Source organism: Plectropomus leopardus, chromosome 14, assembly GCF_026936395.1.
Source record: "Plectropomus leopardus strain MGB_pleo_1.0 chromosome 14, ASM2693639v1, whole genome shotgun sequence".
Taxonomy (NCBI): domain Eukaryota; kingdom Metazoa; phylum Chordata; class Actinopteri; order Perciformes; family Serranidae; genus Plectropomus; species Plectropomus leopardus.
Window position 1 is genome coordinate 31405623 of NC_142189.1, and position 16342 is coordinate 31421964.

General features: G+C 39.4%; 1 protein-coding gene across 1 annotated transcript in view; it reads left to right on the top strand.

Annotated features, from left to right (window-relative positions):
* Positions 1 to 14559: 14559 nt before the first annotated feature.
* The window catches only part of LOC148187558 (uncharacterized), a 5407-nt gene continuing 3624 nt past the window's right edge, over positions 14560 to 16342 (top strand). Inside the window, exon 1 of the mRNA XM_088087579.1 lies at positions 14560 to 14748. Within this exon, the coding sequence (XP_087943705.1) occupies positions 14560 to 14748 (189 nt within the window). The remainder of the gene's footprint in view (positions 14749 to 16342) is intronic.

Sequence of the window (16342 nt, forward strand, 5' to 3'; positions counted from 1 at the left end):
AATTCATGCAGGCTGCAGGATAGAAACATCGATGCACTAACTTGCTCACTGTGAATTATCTGGATAATGACCTGTTCCACATGGACCTTATACTGCGGAACTGGCAGGGTACAGTCCGTTTAATGTCTGATCCATTGCAGTGCATGCGTGAAAGGTAACTTGTTCACAGCTAAGCCAGCAGCGTTAATTGCCACAGAACTGAATCGAAATTCTGTGTAAAAGTGACAGCCGGCATGGTGGGCGTGTTTCTGTGTGTTGGCATATTTAGTGTGTCATGCAGGAAGGAGGCTGGTGGTCTAGGGGAAGAGCCGAGCTGAGCGGATGGTCGGCCTGTTGCTCACCGTTCCTCCCGTAGCCAGGAACTCATCAGTCTGTCATCAACTCCCTGAGTAGCCATGGACACAAACACACATGCGCACACACACAGCTGGGCAGCTTGAGGTGGCAGGGGATGGTGTACGTGACATTAGGCTTGTAGAGATTGTAGCAGGAGGGACAGTACGTCTGCTCCATGGCCTCCTGTCCACATCACAGAGCTTAAGTACAGTCTTGAGACAGTCGGGAACAAAGACCCCTGCTACCAGACACTGCAGGACAAACATGACCTGAACCAAAGAGTGTACTTTCCACTCCACTTTCAACTTTATGGCAAAGTCACTGCATGTCTCAGTTATGCATGACCCATATTGTTTTCTGTTTGTTTTTTTAATAGTGTGCTCAGATTACACATTCACGAGAAATCTATTTATAATATCATTCCTGGAACAATGTCAGAAGACGAGTTTCTTTTAATCCTCAAATTGCGCAAATACAAATTAAAAAGATAAAATAATCGAAACATGGTTTAGAAAAAACTCAATTTAAAAAAGCCATATTTTGCCAAACTGCAATTTAAATACGTTTTTGGAGCTACGACAGGTGTCATTGCATCACATAACTCTTCAAAAGTTGAGCGGATCATCTGGAAGTTTTGAATCCAAAATGTGTAAAATTTTGAGCCTATGTTCTGTGAAAAAGTGTGAAACGAACAAAGACTTCATTTTAATTATGTCACCCAATGTTTTAAATTTTGCCATTCAATTCCCATCATGCTTTGAGAATTGTAACCATTGTTACTATTTATTATAACAGATACAGGGTGAGTTCACATTTTAAGTCTGTATTAAAACAATACAGACAAAGTGCACGTATAAGATTTTGATTATTTGATTAGAATTTTGACTGAATTAATAAGATTCTAGAATTTGTTTCTAATTATTTGCCTTACTTGAAAGTCTTTGGGTTTAGTATAATATGGGCAGCCCAGTCTCATTTCTAAGTACCCCCTGATCCTGATGCTAAAAGCCACCTTTTATGTCCACATGATACGCTGTCAGCTGAGAAGTCACGCTGTTATTATACGCTGGCGGATGACCACAATACTCAGTCAATGTCAGTTCATAAATGCTTTGCAGTGGATATCTGCATCTACGTATTATGTTCTATGTATTCTTCTGCATTTGCTGTTGATGTTCCAGGGGGCTGCTACCATGATGTTAATACAAGCACATGGTGGGATTACACTGCATGTGGTTATATTTAGGGTTCAAAAGCATATGGCAACAAATGCCGGGATATCAACAAACGCACATGCTGGGATGGAAGGTTAGGTTTAGGCACAAGAGGCACATAGTTAAGTGTAGAAAGAAAACATCACATTCAGATAGGAAGTGAACACTGGACTCCTGCATGAAAGTCTGGGGTTTGTTTGATCCATCTACCACCTCTGCCATCTGGCCTATAGGGACTTCGTGCTGCTTATACAACATTCAGCATATCATGCAGACATGACAGGTTCCACCTGGCTGTTTTCCCAACTGATGCTGCCCATCTGCATATCATGCTGCTGGAGCAGGTGCTGTCTGACTGATCGGGGGTGTCTAATAACACCATGAATGGTTCTATACGTTCGTTCTCTCAGCTGGCGCCGTCCAGCTGCATATCCTGTGGATGCGAAAGATGGCTTCTGGCATCAGGATCCTATGCCGAAAGCACTGCAAAAGCGGTGTTATTTAAAAAAATTCAGACTGAGAACAGGCTGGTTGTACAGAAGAAGTTACAGCCTTGCCTTTACTTTTGCACCTCCACACACCTGGCTGACAGCTGACTAATGTGGGCGTGACTGTTGGGTTGTTTCTATTAAACAGGTACAAAAAGTCTAAGAAGCAGAGGCGACACTGGCGTCACACACCACATCCCCACCTCCACTGCTGTCTGATTGTGTGGTGTGGGAAATGTGAGAAAATTTATGCTGGAACCACAACCTGGTGAGAACCAATTGTGTTAATTATTTGTTTACTAATGAAACAGAAGCAGAGTTGTTTTTTATTGCAATAAACTTTCTAAAAGTACTCGAATCAAAGTGGAAGAGTGTGTGGCTGACACTAAAGTTTATGATAGTCAGTACTTTCTGGTTATCATAGTAGATTTTTACTTTATGAGCTCTCTGAACTGTGAAGGTAGCGACCACCCCCTCTCCCTCCCCCCGGCCTTGGCTTTACCTCTGTGTCCTCTGGGCCTGAGGGAAATGTCATTCACTGCTACTGTCCTAACTGAATGATTTAGGAAGGGCTGGCAGAGGGCACGCAGGGGGTAAGGTGACGCTTCCCACAGTAGATGTCACTTTGGGCCACTGACACGTTTATGGTTTCCGACTGGCAGGGTGAGTTGGAGGCTGGCAGGATGGACGCACCGTGAACTGACAGATACAGAGCCGACAGGGACCGGCTGTTCCCCCTCAGACTTCCTCCGACGAGGGAAGAGAAGGGGAGGAAAAGCCGCCCCCACTCTCCTCCTTTCCAACAATTATAGAGCAGGATCAGAGCGGGCCAGGAAGGTGAAAGCAGGTCTTGATGAAAATCACTTCCACGTGGTTGATGGCCTCTTCACCCGACTGCGGCAGGGTTACACCGACAGAATGCCACAGCTGCCACTGCTGGGGACCATCAATGCTGATTGAATACTTGATACTGGTAATAATACAGCCTGCACCAGCATTACATGGGGCACCATTAAACCAAACCCTTGGTTGCTAAGTTCTTTCCATGTTAGTTTTGTAACTGCTGCCCAGGGATCAATGGGGAAGGTTATGTCCGTTTGGCACTCAGTCAACACTAACAATGAAGTGTGATATGGATATTTTTATCCTCAGAAAACAATTCTAAATAGTTTGTTGCTCCTCTGGACTTTTAGCTTCTTATAGGGACCTTTGTGCTCCTTATAGAACATTGTTTCAACCCGACACCATCCAGCCATGTGTCTTAGCTATTTTTTTGTGTTGTGTAAAGGGGATAGGCAAAGTAAGAATTTAATTGTATGATCTAAGCCACTCTGTTTTTGCTGTGCATATGACAATGAACTTCTTATCTTATCTTATCATGTGGACACAATGGGTTCCGTCCAGCCGCTTTCTCAACTGACACCAATCGTCCGCATACAATGCTGCTGCGGCAGATGCCATCCCGCGGCACATATTAACACAGTGACCACTTCTGTCCGGCCACGTTCTCAGCTGACAACGTCTAACGGCGTATCATGTGGACATAAAATGTGTTTTTTTTTTTTTTTTTGTCATCAGGATCTTATGCTGAAAGCACTGCAAATGCAGTGGTATTTGATGACAATGAATGATGAAAATACAAATGTACATACAAATGTTTGCTGGGCTTTGTCACCCCCCTCTGTGTCTGACACACACAACACACCCTTAATTGCATCTATGTGATGCATTTTAACACGTGGTTAATGTTGTGAAATGTTCGCCTTTAGGTGTAGGCAACAAAACTACTTGGTTATATTTGCAAAAAAGAAAATTTGTGGGTATTAAAATACGAGATACTATGTAAGGTAATGTTACGCAAATTGGGTAATGTATGTTAAAACAGTGGTGATTTTTGATTTCAAAAGAGACGTAAGTATGTGAGTTAGGAAACATTATGTTAAAACAGCATTGCCTTTTTGGCATTCTGTTTTTAGGCATCAGCAAGGTCAAACATAATGTCAGTGTGGTGACTCAATGACTGTAAACTACAGTCTGTTGTCCTAATACAACAACATGGGTGGTATTAGAGGAAAGGCTATAAGGTCAATCATATTTAAAGGATTTATTGTTTTGAGTGCATGAATCTGTGCAGCAAATGTCAAAGCATATGGATATCTTAACATCTGAGTTCAGACAGTCTGCGCACAAATTTGATACTTTGGCCTGAGGCCGGCCCTAAATCAAGCTGCAGAAAGTCGTCCTTTGATGAAATTGAGTATCCGTACCAAGTTGTGGAGGTTGTTATCAGAATATCATTCTACAAAGTGTTGGATGGTATCCGTACCAAGTTGTGGAGGTTGTTATCAGAATATCATTCTATAAAGTGTTGGATGCTGACTTAAGGTCCCACAGTAAGAAGTATAAAACTATTCAGACCCAAGGAAAACATCCCCCTGTTGCAGGGGTATCATGTGCCCATGTGAAATGGACTAAAGCCATTTCAATTTTGCAAGACATGCCAGGAAATCCTGTATGTTAAATAAGTGTTACAAAATGTCCACCCTCAACGCTGCCAGCACTGCCTGGGCTGGTTCAGTTGTTGTGGCTGGCTCTCACAAGTCATCATCTGAATCTGATTGGACTTTTATTTCAGAGGAGTTCAGGTGGTCGAACTTTTTATATATTTGCTGGCGAAGCTGCAGCACAAGTTCTACCAAAGATTTACTGTGGACTGAGAACTGTTTGAGCACCAACAGGCCTCAGGGTAGTTTTAAGCTGGAATAAGACATTAGTGTACAAACTGTTACTGTCAAGACGTCAAAACATGACTTAATGCTTTTGTCAAACACACACACACACACAAACACACACACGCACACACACTCAACAATCAGCAGCACCAATGTAGCCTCTCCCTCCAATGTAAAGAGCAGACTGCCCATGTCATTTGTTCAGATGCATAAAAAGGACCCATGTGTTGTGGTACAAAGACAAAGACATGTTGTGGCAGTGTGAATTATGATCTGTGTGTGTCAGGAGCAAAGTGACGTTGTTATAGAGCCTTGAAACCTAATAAAGAGAAGGATGAAAAGCTGGGTGGCCTGTTTCCATTTTGAAATCGTCAAATAAATGTGGTCGCTATTGCTGTGCCTCTCTCCCCCTCTCTCCCCCTCCCCCTTCTCTCTTTCTCTTTCCTTTTTGCCACGGTTGTATCTCATTTGTTATTGACGACATCTATTGCACGTCTGTCCGTCCTGGAGGAGGGATCCCTCATCATCCTCTGCCGCTCTTCCTGAGGTTTCTTCCTTTTTTTCTCCCATTACAGGGCTTCTTTTTGGGGAGTTTTTCCTTGGGTGATGTGAGGGTCTAAGGGCAGAGGGATGTCGTACACTGTAAAGCCCTCTGAGGCAAACCGTGTTTTGTGATAATGGGCTCTATAAATAAAATTGACTTGACTTGACTTGAAATAGCGCTGCTCTGTCAGAGCTTTTGCCATGTGAGCTTGATGCCAAAAGCTACCTTCCGCGTTCAACCAGGATGTAACTGGACAATGTCAGATGAGAATGTACTCGGACAGAACTATTATATGTGGAAGACTCCTGGATACCACCAAGCGTATCCACATGCAACACGCAAGGGCAATGTCGCTTGAGAACTCGTCCAGAGGGACTTGGTAATAACGCTGCCAGTAACCATGTTATTGGAGCAGCATAAGTGCGCTTAAAGGGCAGGTAGGGCAGACAGGAGGGTAGGTCCCACAAACAACTGACTCTTTTTTTCTACCCCTTACTATGTGCCTCTTTTGCCTAAACCTAACCATCCATGACTTTGTTGCCTAATCCCTACCACTGTGATGATTTATGCTGTTGTGTAAACATATGGGCTGTGCTGCGTCATCCCACTATTCGCATTTGTTGTCATCATAGTAAAAGTATCTCAAAGTGTAAACAGCTGACTTCATAGGTAGTCGCGAAAGGTCACAAACAGAGTGGCACCATGTGACAAATTGGGATGAGAACATGTTGAGAAAGCATTTGTCTCTGGATGAAGGCTAATTTTTTTCCCACTTTCTGCAAAAGTCAACATTTGTTTCCTATACCTTTCACTACTATTGACATAATAATATTCCTAAATCAAGTTCCACCTGCTTGCTGTCAACCATATCATACACTCTTCAGTGGTTGATGAAGTCTGATCAGCTCAGGACCGAATTGCACCAGATCCCTTTTTTTGGTGTTTTTTTTTTTGTTTGGTATAAAACCTTTTCTACCTTCTTTATACCTTTGTAGGTTGTTTCAAACTTAGGATGTGTAGGTAGAGTTTGCTTTGATTCAAGAAATTTGACAAGCTTTTGTAATTTAAAGTATACTGTGTTTGTTTGTGTCATTGTAATTCCATATCATCTAAATTTACATCATATTGATTCAAGGAATACTTCTACCACAAAATACTGTGTTACTTTGAATTCTGAAGAAAATATTTTTTTCATGCATGCCTCCATAGAATATAACAAATGGATAAATTGACTGACTTTGACTACTTGAAACTGCACTTAACAGCAACAAAACTGCACCAATACATCTATTTACAAACTCTCCCACAATTCATGTGGTGTAGTCCAAGTCTCATTTATCTAGGTGTATGCTCAGTACCTGCCAAACACATGCATGTTTGAATTACACTTTACTGCACAGCAACAACCACACGACAAAGCATGAACTGTTATAAATGCATGGATAGGTACCTTACTTTACGTAACAAATACAATTATAACTTATGGTACTTCATGAACTGTTATAGCACACTTTGCTGTGAGTTGATTGTTGATGTGTATGTAAGTGAGTATAAATATTTATAATGCATTATCAGCCCCATCAGTCAGCCTCTAGTTTATAACTACTCAAGAACATCCAGAGGTAACTTGAAACTTAAAAAACATTGTAAGTCACATCTAAAATGTTTTATGACTGTTGATATTATGCATCAGTAAGTATTATTTGTTTAAAGTTGTAGTCACAAAGCATTGTAAAGGCATTATAATTCACTATGAATGCATACATAATGATGTGGCCTCCATATAAAGTTTTACAGAAATGTTTTTTTTTTTTTTTTTGCATTTTTATGTCCTTGGGGTAATGTAATGTACATATTGATGCATTTATAATAATTTATGCTTTGTCATGATGATGAAATTACACTGCACTTAACACCAACAATTACACATTATGATAAAACATAAAATTTTATATATGTATGCATATGTACATCAATTTACAATTTACACAGGCAACGGTAATGCATAGACTGCTATATCACACTATGAGTCCTTATTACATTTGATTGTTGATGTGTGTACAAGTGATTATAAATAATTATAATGCATTATCACCCCCATCAGTTGACCTCTAGTTTATAACTAGTCAAGAGCATGTATAGGACCCTGGATACTTATAATTCATAATAAGTCACATCTATAATGTTTTATGATATTATGCATCACTAAGAGTTATGTGTGTTTATGAGTGTATTCATAATTCACTATGAATGCTGTCATAATGCATTATAGAGGTGGTCTTTATGGAAAGTGTTCCAAAATGTCATTGTTTTTTTTTCTTGGTGAGGACTTTAAAGGGTTTCACATTACTGTTGACCAATATGTACTGTCATTTTGTTGTCGGGGCAGACTTGACAGGAGAGGGCAGAGAGGCAGGGTGGGGATAGAGACAAACAAAACAGGAAGATGTTGAGGCAACGAGGCCACGGTGTCCGATGGGCATAGCAGTTTTCAGGAGGGAATCCAGGCCAGACAGAGGGGTAATAGCAGCCATGACCTGTTGGTAACGGGAGAAACAATAGAAGCTAAACTGCTTTGCCCCTTAATGTGAAGTTCAGAGTTAATAAACTCTCTAAATAGGTCTTTAAAATGACTTTGTAATTGAGGTGATCCAGACTAGTAAAGACCCAGACATCATCTCTGCAGTGTAATTAATGTAAAGGGAGTTTGGTTCAACACTGGAATTGAATGTAATGACCTATTAAAGCAACAGACTCAGGACATGGGAATGTTGCAAGCAGGATGAGGATGGAGGAAAACCCAGATGGAATAAGAAGAAGTGAGTATATGTATCAAAATACTGAACAGCCTGTTTTTTACCTTTTAACCTTTGTAATAACTCGGAGCCATTTAGCGATCCCCATGGAACCATTAGTGTTTTCTGCAGTGGGCCACACTATAAAGTGTGTAACAATAAAGATCAAGAGAGAGCTCACTGCAGGAAATGGTAAAGTGCCCAGTGTTCTGGAACCTCAAGCAATATTTATAAAGCTCATAAATTTATCCCCAATTTAACGCTCTGCGTCAGTTTGTGATCCTCTAGCAGCTTTGCCCATTACACACAGCTCCACAGCAAATGTATTGTCAGGTCTTACACACTTATTTAGTCCATAAAATATACCTTTATTGCTGTTAAAAAACATTTGTGATATAATTGAATGCAACAAGTTTGCCTCAGGCTGCAGAAATGTGATTTTGTGCCAGAGGCTGGGAGAGCAGCTCCTTTCGTGCAACAGCAGGAACTCCCTGTTGCTATTTGTTGTGCAATTTCACTTTCATAGAAGTTGGTGATCACATACAGGTCAAAGCCATCATATGTAATGTATGTCTTATACAGCGTGCTCTGCCCCAGTGGCATTTATACAAGTTCTAGTACAGTGTTCAAACTGTCAGAAAGAATCAACAAAGTGCAGCTAACACTGCAGCATTCAGACAGCAACGTGATTGGTGCTGATGGATAATGAGATTTTCCGCAAGTTCAGGGCAAAAATGTGTTTTCAGTAATGTCATGTAAAAATGGGTCTATGAACAATGAAAATTCCATTTAACTTCCGAGAGTTGAAGTGCTTTTTGGGGGGGAGAAACTGTGGTTTCAAAGCAGTCAAGTCACATATATCACACATAAGATAAGGAAACTTAAGGGAAAAGAAACTGTCCGAGTATATGGAAATCTAATTAATTTTGGTTTTATATAAAGAACACCCATCCTGTACAGACAGATAGACAGACAGACAGACAGACAGACAGATAGATAGATAGATAGATCGATAGATCACCTCAAACTAAGAATTTGTTATCTTAGACTGAGGCTTTTTTAAGGATCAAGTCCTCTTCCACAGAGCCCGACATGTTTCTACAGTAGCCCCAAACGGACAAACCAAACACTGGCTGTAGTACCATTTGCATTTCTTAAATTATCTGAGGACCACCCTAGGTTCTCCCACGTGAATGAAAAAGGTGACGACAGGGATAATCAGTTGGTTGCAACCTCCTCAGTAGATACCACTAAATTCTACACACCGGTCCTTTAAGTTAATTTATGGTTTTACATTACGACATTACGGTTTATGTACTTAGCTACATTGTAATTACACAAGGCAAACTAAATGATGAACTCCACTTATCTTTATCAAAAAGTAAATACAGCTACTGTGGGAAAACATAACATGGCCTGATTAAGTATCAGTCTAATGTTGTGGTGGTCCAAAACTAAAAGTTTTCTGCTGTACTTAACTATGAATATAGTGTTGAGCAGTTGAATCTATTCCACTGTATATAGTATTTTGTAAACTGATGATATGTTTTATATGTCACTTTTTTTTAACCCATAAAATAATAAGTAAATATAGTTTTTCAAATAAAGGTAGTGGCAAAAGTAGAAAATAAGTATAAAATGGCATGAAATGAAAACACTATATTGTAAAATACAAGTACCTGAAAAATGTACTTTAGTTCTCCGCTTGAGTATATGTACTTAGTAACATTTCACCGGAGGGTTTAATAGAGATCATCTTGGGTTTGTTCCATTATTGTCCCTCTCTGTCCTGTCTAAGACAATTTGAATCAATGACAAAAATGTTGAAATTATTTTACACATCAGATTCTGGTGGTTGCAGGAAGCAGCTAAAAATCACATCCAAATAATCTAAATGACTGACTAACCAAAGTGAGAAACACAGCAAAAAGAGACGGCAAAATTTGTCTATGTATGCCTAAACATGGAGAACACAAAAGCTATGCTTCATAATTTCCCCAGCTAATGACACAAATGTAAAATAGCTCTAATACAGCAATGCAAAAGACATGATTTTATATCACTCTGATTTCACGTTCTTAGCGTCTACAGTGATTTGGAGTTTTTGCCTCAGCAGCTGTATTTTTCCAGTTAAAGCAAGCTGCTGCTGGCAAAACTTTCCTCTTCAACTAGTCATATTTCCAATTGTTCTCCTTTAAAAACTAAACAAACATCAAATGGAAAACTAATCTTTATCCAAACAGAAGAAATGTTTGAATCTTTTAGCTGTTGGACTCACATAACAAAGGCAACACCCAAATGATTTAATGGCACGGTGCATTCACTGTTGACTCACTAAACACTTGTTCATAAATGAAATGTGGTCAATTACAAGGAAAATGTCACCCTGGATTGTTACAGAGCAGAACCCCGGGGCCCTGATCCATGTTTACTGGCTGAGACGCTCTGCCTGTAGGCTACGATGTGTTCTGTTTCCTCACTTTGCTGTTTTTTTCTTTTGTTTTTGTGCAGTTGAGAAATGAAACACTGGGTCATTAAAGTCTTTTTGTTGAGCTCTTTTTGCTTCAAGTGTTGACTCCGAATATGTATTCAGGTGCCCTTTTTGACTTGAATTGCACAATTAGTTCAGCTCTCTGGAGTTCTCCACATCAAACACAACCTGACTGCGTCCTTCGCCTCCCAGCTGCTGTTTGATGTGGGGACAAATTACCATTACAAAAAGACTCCGATGAACGTTTATGATCTTCCAGCAGGATGATTTAGGTTTGGTTCCGATTCAGCATAAATCTGTCTTCGTAGGTATTGAGGGTGTGGCAGAAGTACAGTAACAAATCATCTCAATAAAGTTTTGGTCAAAACAGTGCCTCCCAAAAAGTCCTCCAATGCATACACTCACAGAGGTCGTTTATTTCTTCTCTGTAATATAACCTATAGGACAGTTTCCCAATTTAACACCCCTACTGATGTGGTTTAAGAAAAAGATTGTGGTTTGGGTAAAATAAGTGTTTATTGTGTAACTTAATACACATAATTTAACATTCTTGGATCATGTATGTGATTTAAGATAAGTACATGATGTTGGTTGACTTACCGATCAAGCCCAAAGGAGTGTTTGTCACATTTAATGCGCTTTTCATTTTTCATTTTTTGATCATTTTGGTTGTGTTCATGCATATAGCATAAACTTTGGCAAGAATGTGCATTTTTGTGTAAACGTAGAATTTCACAGAAATACACAGTGGAATACTAAATTGTTACATTCAGACTGTTAAGTGCAAAAAGAAAAATTGCGCCATTTAAACCCATTCAAGCTGCAAGTTTTAATCCCACAGCCATCAAAGCATAAAAAACATGCATTGTATTATTTCTGGGTGTCATTAGGGCTTTTCCCTTGCAATTTGGAATTTTTACTATTTTCCAACCGATGACGATTTCTTTTTATTCATTTTTTAAATGGAAATACATGCTATTTCCACTAGGTGCACAATCACAATCAATTTTGCTGAAAATCATTGGCATATCCCAGGCTGTGATAATAAAAATCTACTTTGGATGTAGTATATAGAAAATAATTAATTTTTGTGTGTTTTTGTTTCTTCTAAAAACATAGTGGCGTCATAGTGACATAAACCTGGTATTTAAAAGGATTAGAATTCTGAAAATTAATGAATATTTCATATTTATCATTAAGGCTGATACTGGTTAAAAAATAAACTAAAAAAAGTAGAAAATCAGATTCTTGTGTAATATTTCTTATAGCCTGATATTGAAAAGCACATTTTGTGTGCAGAGTGGTGTGAGTATTTGACACAAATAATAATAATGAATACACTGACACTGACATCTCAATCTTAAAACATAGTGGCATCATGACAAAGGTTTTAAAATGGAAAAAAAGATGGCTCTAGATAAAAGGCCATGAGGTCATAAATAAATCCCTCCAAGCATGGGATGATCATAGTGTGCATATTATTATACCAATTTCAAATAACTGACAGAATTGAAACATCATAAGCTTCCTCAGTATTAGTAGCCTTTATCCAGTTATCCGGGGCCAGGTTGCAGGGGCAGCAAGCTAAGTAAAGTACTCCAGTTGTCAGTCTCCCCAGTAACACTTTCCAGCTCCTCCTGGGAGATTCTGAAGCATTCCCAGGCCACATGAGATAAATAAACCTTCCAGCATGTTGTGGGTCTACCTCAGGGCCTCATACCAGTTGGACATGCCCTGAAAACCTCTAACTTTCTCAACACGGTCCGATGCAGTGGCCAAATCACTGCTGATGCTGCACCAAACATCTCACGCTCTGTTTTTTCCACACTCTTGAACAAGATCCTGAGATACTTCAACTTCTTTGCTTGGGGCAACACCTCTCTCCCAAACCAGAGGGGGTGAGTCATTGTTTTCCAGCAGACAGCCATGGCCTCAGATTTGGAGGTTCTGACTCTCATCCTTACTGCTTCACACCAAACTGCAAACCTCCCCAGCATGCCCTGGAAGTTACGGTGTGAGGAAGTTAACAGAACCAAATTGTCTGCAAAGACATTTGTTAATTGATTAATTGTACTAATTAATGATTTTTTTCTTTTTTTTTTAAGTGGATGGGCTTGCTCCTGAGTCACACTAATGTCCTCTGTGTGTTACCAGTCCATTCTTCTTGATGCCAGAAGACCCATTCCACGTCCAATGGGAATGCGGCTGGATGGCATCGTATGAGAACATGCTCAGACAGAACCGGTAGTGTTGTTGTCACACATTAGTGTGCGGGTGGATGGCACTGGGTGTGTCCACATGCAAAGTGCACAAGTGGCGTCACTTGAGAATCCTGCCATTAACCACATAATACAAGGAGCATGAGTGCACTTATAGGGAGGGTGAGTGAGGAGGTGGATGGGCCCCACCAACAACTGACTTTTGTGCAGGAGTCTGGAGTTTGCTTTGTGGGTTTTTTTCTACACCTTATCATGTGCCTCTTTTGCTTAAACCTCACAATTTGCGAATTTTTTGCCTCATCATAACCATCATGACTGTCAACGCTTTTATGCAAAAATAAGGACTGTGCCGCTTCATCCCACCATGTGCATTTGTTGACTTCACTGTAATGTCATCCCAGAGCAGCTGATGCAGAAGAATTCTTAAAACGTCAAAAGCAGACGCTGAAGGTGGCCATGTGACGAGTTGGGATGAGAGCATTTTGGTGCTTGCAGGAAGTAACTTAACACATGACACATGAGGAGATAACCTACAAAATAAATCAGAAAACAGACTGACCATGATGAATACGTGAAACAAGGAGAGACACAAACAGCCCTAAAACAAAGTCCAAAGGACAACAAAATTAACCCTTAGGGACTGTTTGGTGCATTTTAAGTACTTTTCTTCATTTTTTGATAATTTTGGCTGTGTTTATGCATATAGAATACATTTTGGCATTGACATTTTGTGTATTTTTTTTAATCTTTGAATTTCCAGTTCAGGTCCAACAATAAGTCTAAAATAAACTGTGGAAACAAAATTGTTGCATTGTTGCATTGTTGAGTGCGAAATTCCCCTTGACACCCATTCAACCTGCAATTTTTGATCCTACAGTCATCAAAGCATAATTTTTGGGTGTCATTCTGGGCGTTTGCCTTGGAATTTGTCATTTTTGATATTTTCCACCTGAGAACCATATTTGGCAAATGGAGAAAATTATTTCCAAAACACAAACTGAAAAAAACAAACAAAAAACAATCATCTGAAAACATAGAGGCATTAGGACAAACACCTGCAGAGTGATATGAATGTATATAATTATTAATTAAAGCGGGCCTTAGGGGAATAGAGGAAACCCGGGTCCCAAAATAGGGAGGGCCCTAAAAAAAGGCTGGAATCTTTTTTTTTTTTTTTTTTTAATGCATTAAAGATCTAAGGCATTCTGTATCATATTATTTCTATTGAAATATTTATCATACTGTAGATCAACTTTTCTCATTTGATGTTATCTCTGGTAACACACATCTTGGATGGTGCGGTTCTATGCGCAATCTCTTTTTAAACTACACAATTATACACTCTATATTATAATTGAATGAACGCTACAGAAAAAAAATATACTATGGGGAAATGTACTTTGTTTTTAATTGTAATAAAAATGTCCCGACAGCTGTGATGGAGCTGGACTCATCCTGAAGACGCCTGCTGTGTTACAGATGTTTTTACTAAATAAAGCAGGAATCTGTGAGTTTAGGAGCAAAATAGGTTTATATATAGAAATCTCTGGAGGTCACTTACAGTTAGATCCTTATTGATCCTGCTGGCGATGTAAATAGGTCGAATTGATGGAGTTACCGGCGCTGTGCCACGTGCGTAAAATGCGCACAGCAGGCCTGTCAATGTGGAGACGCAAATATCCATCCCGCTGCTGTGTGATGACCACAAACACACATACACACAGTTGCACAGTTGCACAGATGGATACACAGTTTGGAGTGTGCAAGACTCTGCTCCGGACATTCTATGACACTGTGGTAGCATCTGCTCTTTTCTATGCAGCGGTCTGCTGGGGAGCAGGGAGCACAGATCGGGACAGAAAGAGACTGAACAGACTGGTCAGGAGGGCCGGTTCTGTCCTGGACTGCTCCCTGGACTCCATTGAGGAGGTGGGTGAGAGGAGGATGTTAGCAAAGCTCACATCCATCATGGACAACCCCTCTCACCCACTGCATGAGACTGTGGGGGCTTTAAGCAGCTCCTTCAGCAACAGACTGAGACATCCACCCTGCAAGAAGGAGCGCTACCGCAGGTCATTCATCCCGTCTGCAATAAGACTCTATAACATCAGCATCACTGGCTGATGGGAACAAAACTGGCTTCATCCAAAATTCATCCCAGAGTAATTTGCACAACAAATTTTTGTACTATTCTCTAATCCATCTTTTGTGTACATACTATTCTATTACTTAATTATTATTATGTGTACATACCTTATTTCCTCTATGTAAATACTTATTTTATTACTTATTTATTGTTATTGTTATTGTTATTTTCTTTGTTACATTTCACTTTTCTTTTTTCATGCTGCTGTAACATTTGGAATTTCCCCCAATGGGGGATCAATAAAGGAATATTCTATTCTATTCTATTCTATTCTATTGCAGTGAACAAATACATAATGCTCAGTGATGGTAAAACTTAGCTATTGCAGGATCTTCTTAATTACATTAAAATTCATTTTTGGTGCGCATTTTAAGGTGTTCTGGAGCAAAGTAAAAGAGACAAAACTTAAGTTAGATGTTGGCAACTCTGAGATCGGTAAAGTGGGAAATATTTTATGTAAAGTTTGTGGTAATACAGACTCACATGAGGTTGTAGTTAGCCAATGTTACTCAAATATTTGCAAAAACAGAAACAAAAACCTACAATTAGCCCTCGCTGTTCATCGGACTGATAGCAAACCTCTATCTATAAGTGAGGACGCAGTCAGATGTGCAGACTGCATTTCTACACTAGTTTAATATGGACCTGATCTCAGGTGTTTTGCAAGTTAATTACAGAGGTGAGTGTCAGGACGCACGTGCGCAGAGCGCGCGGTGACGTGGAGGATTCCATGGTTGCTATGTTGAGTGCATCTTTATTTTATAACAAAACAAAACCGTCAGATTATTCCAGAAAAAGTTTCAACTTTCACAACAACTACTTTCACTCGACGATTTCTGCTGAGAAATTGCATCCTGACAGTCCTAAAGACTCTCAGAAACTCACCGAAAGCCACTCAACTCACTTCATGATGGAAATTGTAAGATTCAAACACTTTGACGGTCTTTTTATGTGTTTAACCGTCGATTGAAACAATGCAGGCTAGCAAACAAGAGAAAGTCTTATTTTCATTTTAACAGCCACTTTATATCAATATCAGCATTTAAACACTTCAGTCATGGATCTGAATTTATGAACACTTGAGTTTTCACATTTGTGAAACTCAAGTAATGTTATATTTTAATTTTAAAGAGGTGAATTCAGATTTTAAAAAAAAGAAACATGATTTTTAAAAGAAAAAAGATAAAGCTATAAATTCAGTGGTGTTTGCATTTCAACATTGAGTATTCAGAGGCTGTTAAAATTAAAATAGCTACCTTTATTCTGTTTAGTTGCTTTCATAAACCACTCCGGCTGTTACACAGTATGCATAATACATGGTACTGACACTGATTACAGTGACAATGAATACTCATCTTATATTAATATTTATATGCT